Genomic DNA, 18,346 nt, shown 5'->3' with positions numbered 1-18,346 from the left:
ATCTTGTTGGAATAGCACGTATTATTTAATATATTATGAATGTCTGGTTTACGTCATTCTGTCCGACGCGCTAAACCGGAAAGAGAAAAGGGGGGTTTGATGTTGCTGGGATACGGGAGGGAGCCAAACAGGAAATGATCCAGCTTCATTGAAGTAAGTTTTCGTTAAATACTTGTCCACGCTAAAAGGACCAAAAAAACAAACAATGATTTAACTACAAGATATATATTTGTGTAGTTTGTTATTTAACAATAAAAACAATCTTTTTCAGCGAGCAGTTTCTGCAGTTTGATCAATTTCTTATTCGGCAAAAGAAAAAGAAAATGGATCCGAAAACTAAGGTATAGCTCTACAAGTTTAGTTTGATCCACGAAATGTAGTTACATGTTGGGCTCACTTTACTGCCGGCAGTATAAGCACGCCTCTTCATTTGATCGTTTATGATTTTAATCATGATTACAATCTTTAGACTGTCAAGTATTGCCTTATGATACAGTGTTTTAATATGTAGGTACCACAGGCCCTGAAAGCTAAAGTGATGCTATGGTAAGACCTGTGCCTATAATCCAGATTATGTTCATTTTGATTGTTTGATGCTTTCTTTATGCCTTGCATGATTAGATATCATTTCTCACCCAGAATCTATCTCCTGGATGTTTTCAGGTCAGATGTAAGCTACCATGGCATGGAGGAGATCGGCAAAATGCAGTCCATTCCTGATCTGGAGAGGTTTCTGTCCTTTTATGAAAAGAAGCACTATCTATTTGAACAATGAAACACACAGCTATGACGTATTCACACTTTTTCTTTTCTGTGGCAGTGCTTTATGCAGCATGTTTGAAGTCCACCTCCCTGAACCAAAAAGAGGAGTTCTGCTGGAGATGTATGTCCAGACTGTGTATTTTTGCAGAGAGTGCAACTTTAAAAAGGAACAAACCTCAGCTCTCTTGTCCATCCTCAAATCCATCCACAAGGCCAACGTAGGTGAGAAAAGTCATATTATTATCACTGCAGTGTTTTTGGATGATGAAATCATCGTACAATGCAGAACATTAATTTCGATGTTCTTTGATTTGTGTTTGGAACTCTTGTTTTGCAGAAACTCCACTTAACAACATAGAACAGTGTTCCAAATACTGCAAAGATCTACTCCTCTGTCACTCAGTCAGGGTCTGAAAAAAAATGCAATGTCTTTTAACTTAAAAAAAATCATGAATTCTCATTAAATCAATGTTTTATTCTGATGCTTCTGTGTGTTCCCCCGCTGCAGCGCCCCCCCTTTAGTATCAACCTCTTCAGCTTTGAGGAGGTGGGATGTATATTAAATTACATCCATAACAGCTATCTGAGACACTACAAACTCTATAAATATATTTTCTCACCACAGGTAAGGATTGGAATTTAGTTATTAAGCAACCTCTGTTAACATTAATTTGTATTCTACTTGAGTCCTGTGAAAATAGATCTGGAGGGAATAATGAGTTCTACATATTATTTTTTCACAGGTAAAGCTTGATTTATCTCTGACCTACTCTGGGACCCCAGACCAGGATGAAGCCCCCACGGAGGATTCATCTGCTCCAGGTAATAATTACAGGGCAACAGCACTTTTAGTAGTACAACAGTTTTATGCTGTGGTACATTGAGAACTGAATATTATTGAGATTTTAGAGCACCGTGGACCAAATGTATTAATACCGTTAAGTACTTTTCTTGCACCAGACGTTGAAAATGTGTTGGAAAAAGAAACCGAAGCAGCACCAAAGACAGACAGCTCTCCTCAAACACAAGAAGAATCCATCGAAGACCCAGAGGGAGCCACACTCGGTAGGATCACAAATCATAAAAGGACTGTGCAAAAATAACTTTTTTTAAGTCAAATGCAACCCAACTAACTGCTTCATTTTCTCACTTTCAGATTTAAAATCAGAACTGAAGGCCCTGATTGAGAAAGAGGTCAGAGAGCAGATGGTGCTCGTGTCTGGACAACTGGATCAGCGAATGAAAGACATTGCAGATCAGCACAACAATGCACGAGAGTCACCACCCACAAGGCCAACAAAATAAGCTCAAACATTAGTTTTATTATCAATAAAACATTCTTTTTTTCATATACAGTACGTCATATCTGCATTTGTACAATTACTATTACTTAGAGAGGCACTTTCCAAAAAAGTGCTACTTATTAAACTGAAAAATGAACTGAGTATGGAATGGTGTTGCTTAAATACAATCACTAGTTTTCACAGTTATTTTATGCGGGTTTCCCATTAATGAACGACTGCATGCATGATAGCTGCAGGTTACTCTCTCAAAAACCAGTACTGATTTGTAACACTAGAATATATGTACATTGGAACATTATGTGTATAGATTCATCTATTAAATAATTAATCGCAGTGCTTTAATGTCCACTTCAGCCCCACCGTGCTTAGAAACACATCCTCTCCTCAGTTATAACTGACACATAATATCATAAATACAAATGATGTACTTATATGTGATGTGTTATTTCAAATGATTGTGCAATGTGTCCTTTACCGCAAACATGATGACCTGACAAGAAGAGTTTCCAACAGCCACAAACTTGGATCAAAAGGGCAGATAAGATAAGATGTGCATGCTTAATTTGCAGAACCGCAGCGTGCACTAGGCCCACAAACATCCCGGTCCCTAAATTCCTCATCTTAAAATTAAACACAGTAATTCCACATCACAAACACTGACATGAAAGCACATGCAAATGTTTAGATAAAAAGCATTGTGGTTAGGAATGAGGTTGACCTTTTTATGTTTCAAAGTCCTCCAGGCCCAGCAGCATGATTTTAGCCGTGTTCTGAAAGAGGGCGGCTCGGTTCTGCTGCTCCCCTTTCTTCACCCAGTGTCCGTAGATTCGGAAGGCGCAGCCATCGATGAGTTTGCGGACACCACGAAGGGAGTAAGGATCTCTGGCCAGCACTTCCCGAGTCAGTGGCCGAGCCCTGCGGTAGCGGCTGTACATCCTGATACAGGCCAGCACGCTCACTATCAACACCTGGGGAGGCAAGAAAGGAAAGCAGGGGGAAATGAAGAGGACATTTTCTCTGAGGCTTACAACTTAAAATCAGCTGCAATAAATACTTTTTTTTTTTTTAAAAGCATCGTCAACACTGACTCACTCTAAATGTCTTTCTGGGACTGAAGAGCCGCACATCCTCTTTCTGGTACTGTCTGAAGAAAGGATGTGCTAGAGATTGCTCAGCGGTGAGACGAACAGCTGGGTCCACCACCAGCAGCCTGGATATCTGAGCAACACAAGCAAAATGATTGAAAATCAGGACTTTTGTGATAATGTAGATGCTGCTGACTAACAAAACAAAACAGCAAAAACAATTACTTAATGGGTCAACCGAAACTAGGATAAATTAAAAAGGAGAATATGAAGAACATTATTAGTGTTATTATTTAAATTCTACCTCAGTCAACAGAATATCAGCTTACCAGATCTTTCACAGTGTCAGACCTGTCATCCCACTCTGGTGAGCTGAACTGATAGCGACCCTCCATGATCATCCGCAGCATCAGCATCTGCTTGCGATGCCAGAACGGTGGCGAGCCGGCCAGTAAGGTGAAAAGGATCACGCCACACGCCCAGCTGTCCAACACATTTATCAAAACAGGTATAAATTAAATTCAGGACAACACCCAGTATCCTGCTTTGTAAACTTTAATGTTACCCCAAATAAATGTTATTGACAAAAGCCGAAAAAAGACTTACAGATCGACCTCTTGGCCATAGCCCATGTGCATTTCATCCATCGAACATTTCAGTATTTCAGGGGCCAAGTAACCGGGCGTCCCACATAGCTCTGATAAGAATAGAATAATAAATAAAAAAGGCAAAAATAGATAATTTTAACCTCTGACTCTACACATTATGTACAGATTTAAACAGATCATGAATATTGATTTTCAGGCATCCGTTCCATTTTATAGTACAGTACCTCTAAGCTTTTCTCCAGGTTGTAGCTGAACAGAGAAACCAAAGTCTGACAGTTTGATGTGTCCATGATCATCAAGGAGAATGTTTTCAGGCTTTAAGTCCCGGTGGACGATGTTGAAGGAGTGAAGGTACTGCACGGCCTCCAGCAAAGCTCGCATCATACACCTGTAGAGCAATGGGTTTGAGTAAATTTTACATTACCACTTTATTGTGTTATTTATTAAAATGAATTTGGTCTCCTTTCCAGGCAAGAGCATCTATTTGCAATGCCTTCAAGAAATCAACTTTGAGAGATGTGGGACGTAATGTGTGAATGTGAGGTATCCTTCACAGTGAACATCATAGTGCCTGGAGCTTCGGTCAAAGTTTGAAAATGTTCAGCTGATAGGGTTAGGGGGTATGAATATAAATAAATCATACATGATTTGTCATTTATGAGGCTAAAACATGCAGAGACAGTTATAAACCTTTTAATAAGACTCAAAATGCAGCTAGATTAAATTAGCTGATGTTGTGTGTTGATGCTGGAGCTCACCTGGTTTCCTTCTCACTCAAAGTAACTTTCTCTGTGAGGTAGTCAAACAGCTCTCCTCGCCTCATGCTGACAATGAAAACATGAGATTGATACCATCCTCCAAAGATTTCATGATTGTTCACTCACATAGTAGGGGTCGGGGAGGAATTGTAAAGCTATTTGTTGTAATACTCACAGGTCAAACACCAAAAATATGAAGGTTGTGGACTCATAGGAATCAATAAGAGTGACTGAAGGGAATCAACAGAACACAAAAAAAAGTTTAAACACGTTTTAACCTCCAAGAACACAAAACTAAAATGTCAAAAGAGCCGAATAACATACTGATGGAGGAGTGTCCCTTCACCATGTTGAGGACTTGGATCTCCTTCAGCGTGGAGGTCTTCACCTCCTCCAGCTGCAGAACTGTCATCTTCTCCGCTGTGATCTCAATAATCTTCACTGCCAACTCTTGACCCGTGTGTCTGTGTACACACCTGCGCACCACACTGCTGACTCCCCTGAGACGCCATTGATACAGAGCACAGCGTGGGTGTTTTGATCATCCCAACAGACAACCGAGATCACGTTCCGTGTTATTTTGCTGGACTCACCTGCCAATCACCTCTTTCGGGTCATATTTCTGATAGAACTCCTTGGCCCCCACCCAGTCTGGTAATTCATCTCCAACAACGATGTCTTTGGTCATGATGACAGAATATGAACCTAAAATCACAACAAACTGTTTGTCACTTTCTAACAGTGCTGCATGGTCCGTCTAATAAGAGGAACTGTTGAGCTAACTCCTGAGAAGGTTTAGTTTCGCTTTAGTTTAATTCTAGCTATTCAGGGAATTTACTTGCAACACAGATCTATCTCCCCTCTACTGGTAACTTAAATCCATCACGACAGCTAGTTAGCTATCTAACTTTGGCGGAGTCTGATGTGGCCTTGCTGCGGCGGCGGGTTCAATGACCGTCCAGGAAGCTACTCACCATGTATGCAATCAAACGATAAGGGTGAGCGGGAGACGGCGAATATGTACTCAGAATTGAAGTGCCATCACAGCTCGAGGGATCTGTCGAGAAGCCATAACTGTGTGCAATTCTGCGGCGACAGTGTCAAACTTTAGCTCCCGATAATGTTAACAACCGCGAGCTAGCTTAGCAACTGAGGTCTGTTGACATTCTAGTCACATTCCTCGAAACAGTGTGTAGCCTCTTAATACACAATGTACCAACACTGCCCCCATGAGGCAAGCGAGAGAGTTGCAGTCACAGGTTGAAGTAAGCTACATTTCTTTAAAATATATACTAATGTTCAGTTTTTTTGTAGGAACATTACACATTTGTTAAATAAGCTAACTAATCCCACTAATGCAATAAACCCGATAGTAATTGTTTATCTTTTCTGAGTAACTAAATACCCGGCGGAAGTAAAGTGGCGTCATTTCCTGCAGGTTCTCTGGATGCACTGAGTTATATTTCCAACCGTTCCTTGTGAAGGTTTGTAGCGTTAATATTTGTCAGAAAACGATCTAAACATTTATTTGCATGTAGAGTTTTTTCACAGAAAACTTGACCCTCACAATTGCTCTCCGGGAATAAAAAAGGTGACCACAATTCATTAAAAACGTTGGACAAAGCGCCGTTTAGCCAACTGACGCTAGGTCTCGAAGACTTAACGTTAGCATTAGCATATCTAGCGTCAGCAGCTCGCTAATACTAACGTTGATCTCTACAGAAATGTCAAATGAAAATGAGTCGGTAGTTTTTCATGCAGCGGCTTGTACATTAACGGTCAACATAAGCGTACATGGACGCACATGGGCACTGTGATATCATGATTCTGAGACGGTTAAAATCAGTGGCCCTGTGATTGCGATGCAAGGCTAATGCCGTTGCTAGCTGTCATCAAATGAATGAGTTTCCCATTTTCAGACTAATCTAATCAAAAATAATTAATTGAGAACGTTTCTAAAAGTTGTACAGACGTAAATATGTCATGTTTGGTTTCTAACAGGGGAAGGAAATATGTCAGGTGCTGGGGGAGGGAAACGTCCCTCAGGAGGGGACAGCCCCCCTGGCCCACCTGAGAAGAAAAGCAAAAAAGAGGAGAAAACCACCACCACCCTTATCGAGCCCATACGCATAGCTGGAGTCTCGTCTACGGTCAGTTATTGGTCTTTATTCTCACAGGTCGCTTTTTTCTAGTCCATTTACTACCACCGGGATGACATCTTTAGTATGTTTTGCCCAACGTCATTCAGGACCTCGGACATTCCTCACTTTGGTGTTTGTATTTGTTCTGCGCAGGAGGAAATGGACATGAAGGTCCTCCAGTTCAAGAATAAAAAGCTGTGTGAGCGCTTGGAGCAGAGGCAGACGATGGAGGATGAGTTACGAGAGAAAATTGAGAAGCTGGAGAAGAGACAAGCCACTGATGACACCACCCTGCTGATTGTCAACCGCTACTGGTCGCAGGTACCTCCTGTCATGATTACATTGTTTTAATCCAACTATATATTTATTTTAGCCAATGGTTTGAATTAACCAGACCATTTATTTACCTGCAAGTATATTTAGCCAATTTGCAGATTTGTGCAATGCTCAGTCTGTGGAAGCACCACGGTAATGGTAATCAAAAGATCTTATAAATTGCAGGACTCCGCTTTTGGAATTGCACAATCCAAGTTTTTATTGTACGGAAAGTATACTCAAAACAATGCTTTTTCAATCCTTGGGTTTTTCTGATTTGCAGTTGGACGAGAATGTACACGTTCTACGCAAACGCATTGAGCCAGACGCTCCTGTGACATCTACGTCAGCCCCACCCGCGCCCCCTCTTCCTGAACCCACACCACTGGAGGAAGATGGTGTCAATCTGGCCTCACCAACTTCTGCTGTGCCTCCACCTCCACTCCCAGAGGGCCAGAATGAGGGCGAGCAGGCAGAGCAGCGGGAGGAGCATCAGGAAGAGCGTCAGGGAGAGCAGAAGCAGCCCCCTCCTCCTACTGGGTCAGAAGAGTTGTTGACACCCACAGAGCCACCACAGGAGTCAACAACAGGTAAGCAGGGTTTTGCCTGACCATGGTGATCTCTGTCAAGTCTCCATCACTGACAGCATTCTATAATCTATCCAGATAATGTGTTATCTGACCATACTTTATATCAATATAGATGAAAGTGTTCACATGGGTATGTCTTCACATTTGATTTCAATATCAGTTGGTATTAAACTTAACCCATCTTTCTGTTATGTTGCTACTGTTGATACTCATAGGCAACTTTATCGATAATTGTATTGCACAGGTGGAGTGCACAAACGGATATAAATGAAAGATGATTAGATGTGTATTTACTCAAAGAGACAACAGTTTTTGTGAAATTCAGAGGGCAGGAACAATATCTTGTGAAAGTATTTTTAAAGACCAGAGAAACATATTGGAGAGAGGTGTGAAGAGACCAACTGTTGGCTTCATTTTTATTTTTGGTAGACTCTTCTTGCAAAGATCTTGGAGAATTTCAGGCTACTGTAAAGCACTTCTAACCTCTCTATCTGTATTAACCCTGTCAGTTGCTGTATGCTTTACATTATTTGAGAATTTGCTAAATGCTCATTTTCAAGTCAAAAGCTGTGCCAACTCCAACATATCTTACCTTTTAATGAGTCCACACACAGTCTCCAATTTTCTAGCTGACGGTTGAAGTTAAATACTTGTATCATTTGATCATCTGCTGATTTTAACCAACCTTGTACATAACCACTTCTTACTTTGTTCAGATGCATCACTACCCCCTGCTCCCCTGAGTGACAATGCCAAAGGCTTCCTGTCTACGTTAGAGCACAGCAGCGAGGAGGAGCTCACCCTGCACTTACAAGACCGCATGCAATTCAGCAAGGAAGCCATTGTCTGCCTGGTGTGTGTCTTTGACCGGCTGCACAGCCTCAGTGACAACATGTGCAAGCAAGTCCAGGCTGCAGGTAACTGGAAATATGCTTTTTACTGACACAATCATATATGATAAGCCATTGATACAAACATACAATGAAGAAAAAGGATCATCTGAAGCACATTTTATATCCTACCGTAAAACTAATTGACTGCTTCTTTTGTTTTCAAATGTCATTATCGAGTTGTTGGTGGGTTTTCTTTGGCAAACAATCTTGATCCTCATTGGCAGCATGTGAGGACGAAAGCCAGTCTGACAACATCAATGTGAACAACACTCTGCTGGAGGAGAACACTCGACTGCGAGACCTGGCTACTCTGCTGCAGGGCCGACACCACAAGATGTCCATGGAGGTACGATGTCCTTAGCCACGTTAGTGGGTTTCAGCATGTGTGGTACATTGTTGTGCTTGTGTGTGGTTATGAGAGGTGTGAGTCAGAAATAGTTGGAGTATGTGAATGAGAATCTTGATTTAAAAAAAAAAATGTGTTTGTGTGTATGTAACCATTGCTAATAGAGTATACTCTTTACTGATGACATAGCTGTTGTCGCGTCCTTGCCTCTATTGCAGTACAATGAGTTGGTGGACAAGGTGACCAGCTCCGAGACCAAAGTGTCAGAGATGGAAACAACAGTGGAGGACTTGCAGTGGGACATTGAGAAACTCCGCAACAGAGAACAAAAGCTCAACAAACATCTGTCAGAAGCCATGGAGCAGGTGCGTTTGTATGAAATTGCAGTCCTGTGGCGTCTGCTGTTGGAAAACCTGCACGCTGCGATGAAGACGATGATGATGATGATAAAGTTGTGTTGATTTAGCAGCAGTAAGCCTCACTGACTAAACTACAAAGTCAAAACAAAGATCAATGGTTTTTCAGCACCCTAAATCACTTGGCTTTTATTGCGGGATTTGTCGGTTTCAGTTTGGCTGACTTTAACCAGATGTTGTGATGTCCTTTGACAAAGGGCAAAATAGTCTGCGGGGCAGATTGTAAAGCTCTGAAATTATTAACAGCTCCACTATCTATTTATCGTAAACAAATCTCTATGGAACAAAGAAAAGTTATCTGCCGGGTCACACGACATGTCGCGTGCGCTGCAGCATGCCAAAAGTAGAGTTATTGTCTGGGCGCAGCTCTGAAAAATAGACACTTGGGAAGAACTATTGTGCACTACAAGGTTGTCGCTCTCTATTTATGCGCGTCTTCCACATTGACAACAATGGATTTGAGGGCACAAAAAACATTGTCGGGGGGCTATTTTTCCGAACCAGTGTAGCATTGCAATTACATCACAGCACAAGCTTTGTCTCTTTTCTTTCTGTGCTCTTAAAATTAAACACATTACAAAATCTGGTGAATAAGTGTTGATGACTGATCATCTGATAATAGATAATAAAATGTGCTTTTCGACATTGTGACATTTTACCTTTTTAAGCAGCTGGCTAGCTAAATCCACCATACTTTCCTGCCACAGTCAAAAACATAATAAGCACCAAGTGAACTGCTGTTCTTGGTCTACGTCACTTTTAAATGTATAGCCAGATCTAACTGTTAATTACCAGTTATAATTGTCATTACTTTCAATTAGCTTAACACTTGAACATATCTTTTAACTTGAGTTGACATGCAAGGCTGGGATTTGTTTATGTTTATGTCCCACTTCTAATTGACCCTTCGCTAAGTCCTGACATTGAACCTGCCCTCTATCTTCCTGTTTCATCATTCATGTACTTGCTTGTCTAAACAGATTGACCCTTTCCTCAAACTGGAATACATGGCATTGGCCAGCTCCGACCAGAGCTATAACTATATGACTGCTCCAGAGACTCTTATGCAATCGTTTCTGCTTTTCTTCATATGCAGACTGGTGTTATGGATTTCAAGCTAGTCATGTATGGTTAAACATTGTGCCTGGGTCATGTGTAACAGTGGACTGTGTTTGATGAAAGTTGCCACCACAGTGTCATCTGCCTCCAGATCAACCAATGGCAAAATTATATTACAAAAGCTGGGTTTCAACCAGTAGAGGACAGTATCTGCATATTTATATTTATAAAAATGTCTAGATTTCAAATACTTTGCATTTTGATGTTAAGTTTAGGACCAGAATCTGCCAACAACACTACTAAAAAACTAATAAATAGTTTTTCACCAAAACAAAAGTGGTTTGGGGGTTTAGTTACTCTTTAAAAAGATAAACATTGCCTGAGTTATGTCATAGAATGTGTTGTGTTCCTCCATGCGTGTTATTTTTCACTGTCTTAGTTATTTAATTTGTTGTACATATGTTTCGTGTTTGCTGTCTGCAGCTCAAGTCTGGATACAGCAGCAGCGGCAGCTCAGGAGGACTTCCTGGAGGCCAGATTACACTGAACATTCAGAAGGTGATAATTCATAGAAAGTGCCCCATTGCAATTATGTTTATGTAATATCTCTATCTTGGCACATTTACTTCATATCTCAGATGCCAGTTTGTGCTGGCAAACAGTGTTTAATACCATGACATTTCTACTATCTATAACATGTTGTCTTTGTTTTCTTTCTAGTTTGAGAGTCTCAATGCAGAGCTAGAGCACAACCAGGAATTGGCTAATAGCCGCATGGCAGAGTTGGAGAAACTGCAGGTGGAGCTCCAGGAGGCTGTGAGGGAGAGTGAGAAGCTCAAGGTAAATATACAATCTCTGGTTGTTGGATTAGAAGCATTGGTAAAACATAATTCATAGTTTTGGGCCAGACTTCCAATGCTCACCTTTCACTAACATCTCCTGGTTTTTCAGATGGACTTGCGGAATATTCCAGAAGATGTTGTGAAGGAGACTCTAGAGTATAAGTGTCTACAGTCTCAATTCTCGCTGCTGTACAATGAGTCCCTTGGGGTGAAAACCCAGCTGGATGAGGCGCGGGCCCTCCTCCTCACTGCCAAGAACGCCCACCTCCGACAGATTGAGCACATGGAGGTAAATTTCAGATGTCAAAGTTGATCTCTTCATAAAATAAAGCGTTGTTCATCAGAGAAAATAAAATATTTGTTCCTCACTGCAACTGTGTTGTAGCCCAGTGTTGCCATTCCAACGGTTTGTCCTAATTTCTTTGTCGTAACAACTTAAACCTGGATGTGTGTATTATTACCACCATTTGGCCACAATGTCAACATGTCTTACTGTTTTCAACTGTTTAGAGTGATGAGCTGTCCCTTCAGAAGAAGCTGCGGACTGAGGTAATCCAGCTGGAAGATACCCTGGCCCAGGTGCGCAAAGAGTATGAGATGCTGCGCATCGAGTTTGAGCAGAACCTGGCAGCCAACGAGCAAGCAGGTACCTTTTGAAACGCGCACTGGCATCTATCAACACGTCTTTGAAGAGGAAAAGGAAATCAAGCCATAGTATGGTGCATTAACATAGACTGTATTTGTAAATCCATACCTGTATTTAGAGATGGATTATGTTTTATGTACTGCACGCCGGAGTTTACGGTAATATGAGGATTGTACTTGAAGCAATGCATTTGGATGATGATGTCACTCCTGTGCACCATATAGTCTAGCTTGTCATTTACAGCTCCAGATAATGTTGATTGACTTAAAAAGTGCATGCTGACTGTGCTCAGTGTACGCCTGCCACTCATCCTCTGTCTCTGCTCTCAGGACCAATCAACAGAGAGATGCGACACTTAATCAGCAGCCTTCAGAACCACAACTTGCAGTTGAAAGGTGACGTGCAGCGCTACAAAAGGAAGTTGCGGGAAACACAGATGGAGATCAATAAGGTAGATGTTGTTACTCACAGACAAGTGTTTGCTGTGTTCATTCAGTGAAATCCAGAGGGAACAAAAACATGAGGCATTCTTTACGCCTAGCAAATGTCACTTTATTTATCAGTAAAAATATAATTTATTTAAACTTTGTCGACAGTTGCGTTGTCAAAGTGGCGACACAGGGGTTCAGATTGGAGAGGAGACGACGAGTGAGAGCATCGACGTGAAGAAAGAGGAGAATGAGGACCAAGAGGAGGAGGAGGAGAGAAGGAAGGAACTGGAGAGACAGCGGGCTCGGGAGAGAGAGAGGGAGACCGACCGAGAACGAGAACGGGAGCGCGAGAGAGAGAGGCAGCGCAGCGACGAGCTGAAGAGGAAGGACTCGGACACGCTGAAGATGCTCAGAGTAGAACTCAAGTACATCCCTTTCTACTCTATTACACTTATTTATATATATATATATATATATATATATATATATATATATATATATATATATATATATATATGTTTGCTCTTTTTTACCAACAAGAACTTAAGCAAAAGTAAGTGCTCATAACTGCACTAATGGGATGTCAATTGTTGTATGTGATCCTTTGACCTATCAGGAAAGCCCAGGAGTCCCAGAAAGAGATGAAGCTCTTGCTCGACATGTATAAGTCAGCTCCAAAGGAGCAGCGGGACAAAGTGCAGCTCATGGCAGCTGAACGCAAATCTAAAGCGGAGGTTTGTTCTTTGGTGTCTTTGTCTTTCTGGCATACTTTTGCACATTTCTTTTTTGCCTCATCACCGCGATCTTGAACTGCCTCAGGTGGATGAGTTGAGGATGCGAGTGCGCGAGCTGGAGGAGAGGGAGAGGAAAGAAAGCAAGAAGCTGGCTGATGAAGATGCCCTGAGGAAGATTCGAGTGGCAGAAGAGACAATTGAGCATCTGCAGAAGAAACTCGCTGCCACAAAGCAGGTATGGGGGAATTTTATTTGTCAGCAGTGTGCAACCATCAAACATCATGTTTCAACAGCTTTTACCCAAATGTTTCAAATGCAGTCTTTACACATATGCAGCACTTTTTTACATTTGTTCGTAGCAGAAAATGGACACGTACGCTTGATCAAATTCAAACCCCTTCCACCTTTAAAACGTATTAAGAATTGCAGACCAGCATGAAATGAGACATGAACCATCAGTCCTGTATTGAACATTGATTGAAACATTCAGGGCAGCACCAGATATGAATATAAACAAGCCAGCTGTGTTAAGAATGAAAGTAGTGCAATGCATATCACATTTGCCTAAAACAGAAGTTCTCCTAATCTAAGACAACAAAAAAGGAATTGAAAGCTGACGCTGTGGCCTCGAAATTTAAATCTGATCAGCTGGTTTCTTTTTTTCTTTTTTCAATAACTTCTGTCTGAACTATCAGTTAGAAATATACAAATCTCTTGGCAATCAATTCGTAAGCATAGCAACAGTGTTGTTGAAAAGAATGATAAGGAAGCCACTTTCGGTTGTACTGTAATTATGTGCCAGACTAATTCTCATAACCTTATCAATACAAGAATCAACTATATAATCACATTGTAGTTTTGACAATGTTTATTTCTTGATTATATACATTTTTCTGACAGCATTGTTTTTTTTCAAAAGCTTTTAATTTATTTATTATTATTCACAACACACCCCAGAATTATTATTATTTATTATTTTGGTCTCTGTCACTTTTTGCTATCTTGCAAATTAATGTCCAGTGCTAGTGGACCCTGGACAGGAGGAGTAGGGTACTCTGAAATAGTCATGTTGACATTTTAAGAAAAGAAATGTATAAATACAATAATTTTGGATGAGGCACCCTGATGAATTCAAAGTATGTTACACATTGTCAGATCTGAGCTCACTTACTCGTCTCTGCTGTCTTGTAAATGTTGCGATGCTTCATTAGTGAGTCAGAACACTAAGGGAGAGCAAAGCTTAATGACCCCACTGACTGGGGTCCAACGTGGGTTCAGTTTGGTCATCGTAATTCTAAATACACCAACATTAGATAATGTTATACTGTCACAATAATACTCATTTCACCTTAGTGCTACATTTAATATGGTCTTGAACTCTTAGATGCTTATCACGTACTATGATTTCTATTATTGTCACCCAACAAGCCCTAAAGATCCTCTCTTTCAGTTCTCCATTATGCTACTGAACCTTGGTACAGAGCAAACAACTGCACTAAGACCATCTCACTTAAATGCAGTTAGCACTCAGACTTTAATTAAATTGAAATACAGGAAAAGTGTAAAAGAGTTCAGACTGTGTTTAAAGCTATTTAACTGTTCCGTCACATTTTATGAGCACAAAGGAGACGGATATTGCGATCTGAAAGTCTACTGCTTCTCTGGCTTGGGAGATCTGGCAGAACATGATTAACAAGGAAAAACACAATCTGGATTGATACTGATGTGTTCGGCTCTTTACTGTTGCCTTCTTATCTGGTGTACAGTACAGTCACTAAACTATTTCATGACATACAGACTGTTTAACATTTTTATTGAGTACTAAACTTTATTTTGATGACACTATACTATGACCTACTCTGCAGTACTATGCCTTTTTATGACACGATATCATATGACATATTTTTATGGCATGACTTTTAAGGGACTTTTTATGACACATTATACAACTTTATGATATTTTTATGGCATAATTACCTTATTTCATTATTTATATTAGACTTTTTTGACTATGCATCCTGAGGTGCAATCCCACTGGTTTGTTTTCTGCGCAGCAAAATGTTACTTTTCTGCATTTTGGTCACGCTGCACACGTACAAGCTAACTGGGGCACATAAACAAAATTCAAAGTTGCTTGTTTATTGGATAGTTTTGTCAATCTGTCACCCTAAGAAGTTAAATGCTGGCAGCCCAAAACTGAAGTCAGCAAATATAATGCACACACACACATCAAAAATAGTTTAGTTACTGTAAACCAGATAAGTAGGCAACAGTAAAGAACCGAATGCATCCGTCATTAAAAATAAGTCATGATATAATATGGCATGAAAATACATCCCAAAAAGGCATATTACTGCATAGTATATCACAGTATTGTGGCATGGAAAGGCCATAAAAGTTGGAGTAAAAAATAAAACGATCATCGTAAAGCACGTCATAAAATATCATAGTATAATATGCCATCAAAAATGTCCTAACGTGTCATAGTCTTTCTTGTATGGTATATAATATTGTATTTCATAAAGTATGACCAAAAATAGTCATTGTATGGTATGCCATAATAGTCATATATAATTTAACAACTGTGAACTGTATTATGGATTAATGCTGATTATACACTTATTATAGTGTTATATACACTGCATGTATTTAAAAACAAAATGATACATGGTAAAATAATGCTGTAGTAGTAAAATAAATAAATTGGTGAGTTAAAAGTTCAGATTTTGTGTAGCGTTGACGTGATTTTGAAAAAAAATAAAAATGATGTTGCGTTTATGTAGGAATTCATAAAGGAGTTGGTAAGGCGAGATGCTGTGGATTAATTTTTCAATCTTTGTTTAAAAAAGTTTTTTTAAACTAGAGTCCAGAGGCAATATCACTTTCTGTCACTGTCCTGTCGTTGTTTTTGATCCCCGACGCCTCTGTCTTTTGAGGAGGAGGAAGCCCTGCTTAGTGAGATGGATGTAACAGGCCAGGCCTTCGAGGACATGCAGGAGCAGAACAGCCGCTTGTTGCAGCAGTTGCGGGAGAAGGATGACGCCAACTTCAAGCTGATGAGTGAGCGAATCAAATCGAACCAGATCTACAAGCTGCTGAAAGAGGAGAAGGAGGAGTTGGCGGACCAAGTTCTCACATTCAAAACCCAGGTGACGTGCAACCGCTTAACCTGGAAGTGCATCATTTAGGATTTTCATTGTGCCAAGCCGTGCAATTATTGACTGTTGCTGTTACTCTGCAGGTGGATGCCCAGCTGTTGGTTGTGCAGAAGCTAGAGGAAAAAGAGGGCATCCTCCAGAGCACACTTGCAGCTCTGGAAAAAGAGCTGGCGGTTCGGACACAAGCACTAGAACTCAACAAGAGGAAGGTGTGAAGAAAAATGCCATCAATCATTTTGTCAGCTCTTGCATTTAAGGTTTGCTAATCAACAGATGATTTGATTGCTGCCAGATGTCCCTCAATACAAACACTACATTTCGAGGATCTGGATAATAGCTTGGGGCAAAATTGTACACGTCATAAATCTGGTGTGTTCAGGTCCTCGTAAAAAGCTCTGACGTCCAAGATTTGTTGGGCTGCTTCCACGAAATGTTCTATTAACGAGCTGCATTGTTAGCCAATTAAACCCACCTGTCTAGTAATTGCTAACATTGCTCAAGTGCCTGTCAAGATGGCAACTGTGCACTGGGGCATTGTTAATTAACTCATCTTGTGTGTGTGAGTTCTTGCTGCTTACTTTAACTGAAACCAGTTGTCGACCTGGAAGCCACAATAAGGATTTAAAAAAAAAACGTGTGTTGTGTTGTGGAAAATGGTCATCGCAGTAAATAGGATAAAGTACGCAGAACCAAATATGCTGTTTAAGTTGGTACATGACTGAATCTGAAAGTGAGAACAAGCTTATTATACTGCCACAGCTCAGGAATTTCATTAGGTTTTTTAAATTTTTTTTATTGAGCATGTCCGGTTCCTTTCCTCCTGCAGGCGGTGGAGGCTGCCCAGCTGGCAGAGGACCTGAAGGTGCAGCTGGAGCACACACAGGCCAAGCTTAAGGAGATCCAGGTCTCTGTGGCTGAGAATCGTACCGCCCGGGAGAGGGAGAGCAGCAACCTAAAACGAGCACAGGTTTGGTGTATTTTCAGCACTCTTAACTATTTTATGAATTACACCTGAAGTTCTGATTGGGAGATCGCATTAGGAATCTGTGTTAGACAACCCCTCTCCTGATGCCTTTTTAGGAAGATCTGTCGAGGCTGAGACGGAAGCTGGAGAAACAGAAGAAGGTGGAGGTGTACTCTGATGCTGACGAGATCCTACAGGAGGAGATCAACCAGTACAAGGTCAGGAAAAGAGTGTTTTCTTTTAATGCAGAGACATGTATGGCTTTAATCAATCCGCTAGTGGCGAGGGAGTTAGTAAAACGCCAACAGCTTTTGGGCACAAACTGTAGTATACAGTTGTCCACAGAACTATAACAATCTAGTGAAAGTAAAGTGCTGTAATGCAAATGACTACACCTTTTTTCCCCTGTTCTTCATTTGTGGGTACAGTCCAGAAAGTGAGCTCAAACCTCCACAGGAATAATACGGCCTGCGGATATCAAGAAGCTTTCTTGTTACACGCGTCAACTTGTTTTTCCATACAATAAATGTCATAAAAGGGTTGGGAAGTCCGAATTTGGCCCATATACAATGTATTTCTCTGTCTGCAGGCCAAGCTGCGCTGCCCCTGCTGCAACACGCGGGACAAGGAGACGGTGCTCACCAAGTGTTTCCACGTATTCTGCTACGAATGTCTGAAGATGCGTTACGACACCAGACAGAGGAAGTGCCCCAAGTGCAACTGTGCCTTCGGCGCCAACGACTTTCACCGCATCTACATCACCTAATTCCCAGAGCGGCGGAGGAGTGAAGAAAGACAACAGTACACCGAACCAAAGGAGAGAAACTAATAGAGAAAAGACAAAGGAACTGAAGATTTATTCAGAGAGGCAGACAGTTTGGGGAAAGCAGATGAGATGTGGTTCCCTGTTTTAATCTCTCTTTGGAAAGACTTGTTTTACCGCATCATTGCCATTTGGTGACCAAACGGATAGTGACACATCTGAATGAGTGTTGTGCTGTAGTTAATAAACACAGTTGTTTGTGCACACAGTGATAGTCTTACATGTTGAGCTGCTTTTTTGTCCCCGCCGCTCAGGCCATTTGACACATCCTCTCTTTAAACAAGCCGGGCCCATTTTTTAAAACAAAAAATATTTCTCTTTTTATAATGTATTGAAAAACTTGGAATGGCAGTGGTACATGATTGATTGATCTAAATGAAGCTTTTCCTTGAATTGTTTTGTCATTCTGGTTTTCTGGAATCTCCTAAAGGCAGTGAAGTTGAACTTTAATTTTCAAAATGAAAAGGAGCC

General features: G+C 40.9%; 3 protein-coding genes across 6 annotated transcripts; 2 read left to right on the top strand and 1 right to left on the bottom strand.

The window, feature by feature from the left end:
• Window positions 1-19: 19 nt before the first annotated feature.
• On the top strand, window positions 20-2,205 carry ccdc189 (coiled-coil domain containing 189). 2 transcript variants are annotated; one of them, XM_034558745.1, is made up of 10 exons: window positions 20-153; window positions 272-341; window positions 512-546; window positions 664-729; window positions 821-984; window positions 1,100-1,170; window positions 1,271-1,387; window positions 1,506-1,584; window positions 1,723-1,827; window positions 1,919-2,205. In XM_034558745.1, the coding sequence occupies exons 2-10, from the start codon at window positions 324-326 to the stop codon at window positions 2,065-2,067; spliced, it is 804 nt and encodes a 267-aa protein (XP_034414636.1). In that variant the 5' UTR covers window positions 20-153; window positions 272-323; the 3' UTR covers window positions 2,068-2,205. The 2 variants fall into 2 exon arrangements, with proteins under 2 accessions (XP_034414636.1, XP_034414635.1); XM_034558744.1 differs by lacking the exons at window positions 20-153; window positions 272-341; window positions 512-546 and having other exon boundaries at window positions 665-984; window positions 1,919-2,069.
• phkg2 (phosphorylase kinase, gamma 2 (testis)) lies at window positions 2,065-5,708 on the bottom strand. Its single transcript, XM_034558743.1, has 10 exons — window positions 5,492-5,708; window positions 5,111-5,222; window positions 4,842-5,017; window positions 4,693-4,747; window positions 4,518-4,583; window positions 3,984-4,147; window positions 3,758-3,848; window positions 3,481-3,634; window positions 3,159-3,284; window positions 2,065-3,034 (listed from the first exon to the last, which is right to left on the bottom strand). Exons 2-10 carry the CDS (start codon window positions 5,203-5,205, stop codon window positions 2,789-2,791), a joined length of 1,173 nt encoding a protein of 390 aa, XP_034414634.1. The 5' UTR covers window positions 5,206-5,222; window positions 5,492-5,708; the 3' UTR covers window positions 2,065-2,788.
• A 29-nt stretch (window positions 5,709-5,737) lies between these two features.
• rnf40 (ring finger protein 40) lies at window positions 5,738-18,083 on the top strand. Of its 3 annotated transcripts, none has more exons than XM_034558741.1 (20): window positions 5,738-6,001; window positions 6,519-6,667; window positions 6,812-6,979; window positions 7,257-7,563; window positions 8,280-8,480; window positions 8,681-8,802; window positions 9,021-9,167; window positions 10,761-10,835; window positions 10,998-11,117; window positions 11,229-11,408; window positions 11,630-11,765; window positions 12,095-12,216; window positions 12,362-12,621; window positions 12,813-12,930; window positions 13,016-13,165; window positions 15,870-16,079; window positions 16,172-16,297; window positions 16,915-17,055; window positions 17,169-17,270; window positions 17,642-18,083. In XM_034558741.1, exons 2-20 carry the CDS (start codon window positions 6,530-6,532, stop codon window positions 17,816-17,818), a joined length of 3,000 nt encoding a protein of 999 aa, XP_034414632.1. In that variant the 5' UTR covers window positions 5,738-6,001; window positions 6,519-6,529; the 3' UTR covers window positions 17,819-18,083. The 3 variants fall into 3 exon arrangements, with proteins under 3 accessions (XP_034414632.1, XP_034414629.1, XP_034414631.1); XM_034558738.1 differs by having other exon boundaries at window positions 5,936-6,001; window positions 15,867-16,079; XM_034558740.1 differs by having other exon boundaries at window positions 5,939-6,108; window positions 15,867-16,079.
• The last annotated feature ends 263 nt before the right edge of the window (window positions 18,084-18,346 follow it).

The sequence above is a fragment of the Cyclopterus lumpus genome, chromosome 19, assembly GCF_009769545.1.
Source record: "Cyclopterus lumpus isolate fCycLum1 chromosome 19, fCycLum1.pri, whole genome shotgun sequence".
NCBI classification, from domain to species: domain Eukaryota; kingdom Metazoa; phylum Chordata; class Actinopteri; order Perciformes; family Cyclopteridae; genus Cyclopterus; species Cyclopterus lumpus.
Note: the sequence above shows the minus strand (reverse complement) of the source record. Positions and strands in the feature narration are given on the sequence as shown.

Coding starts and splice junctions, on each gene's coding strand:
- ccdc189 (XM_034558744.1), top strand. CDS start 681: ATGGCATGGAGGAGATCGGCAAAATGCAGTCCATTCCTGATCTGGAGA. Junction 985..1,099: donor CATCCACAAGGCCAACGTAG/GTGAGAAAAGTC, acceptor CTTGTTTTGCAG/AAACTCCACTTAACAACATA. Junction 1,828..1,918: donor CCCAGAGGGAGCCACACTCG/GTAGGATCACAA, acceptor TCTCACTTTCAG/ATTTAAAATCAGAACTGAAG.
- rnf40 (XM_034558738.1), top strand. CDS start 6,530: ATGTCAGGTGCTGGGGGAGGGAAACGTCCCTCAGGAGGGGACAGCCCC. Junction 9,168..10,760: donor TGTCAGAAGCCATGGAGCAG/GTGCGTTTGTAT, acceptor TGCTGTCTGCAG/CTCAAGTCTGGATACAGCAG. Junction 13,166..15,866: donor AACTCGCTGCCACAAAGCAG/GTATGGGGGAAT, acceptor CTGTCTTTTGAG/GAGGAGGAAGCCCTGCTTAG.
- phkg2 (XM_034558743.1), bottom strand. CDS start 5,205: ATGACCAAAGACATCGTTGTTGGAGATGAATTACCAGACTGGGTGGGG. Junction 4,148..4,517: donor TTGAGTGAGAAGGAAACCAG/GTGAGCTCCAGC, acceptor ATTGCTCTACAG/GTGTATGATGCGAGCTTTGC. Junction 3,635..3,757: donor TATGGCCAAGAGGTCGATCT/GTAAGTCTTTTT, acceptor TGTGTTGGACAG/CTGGGCGTGTGGCGTGATCC.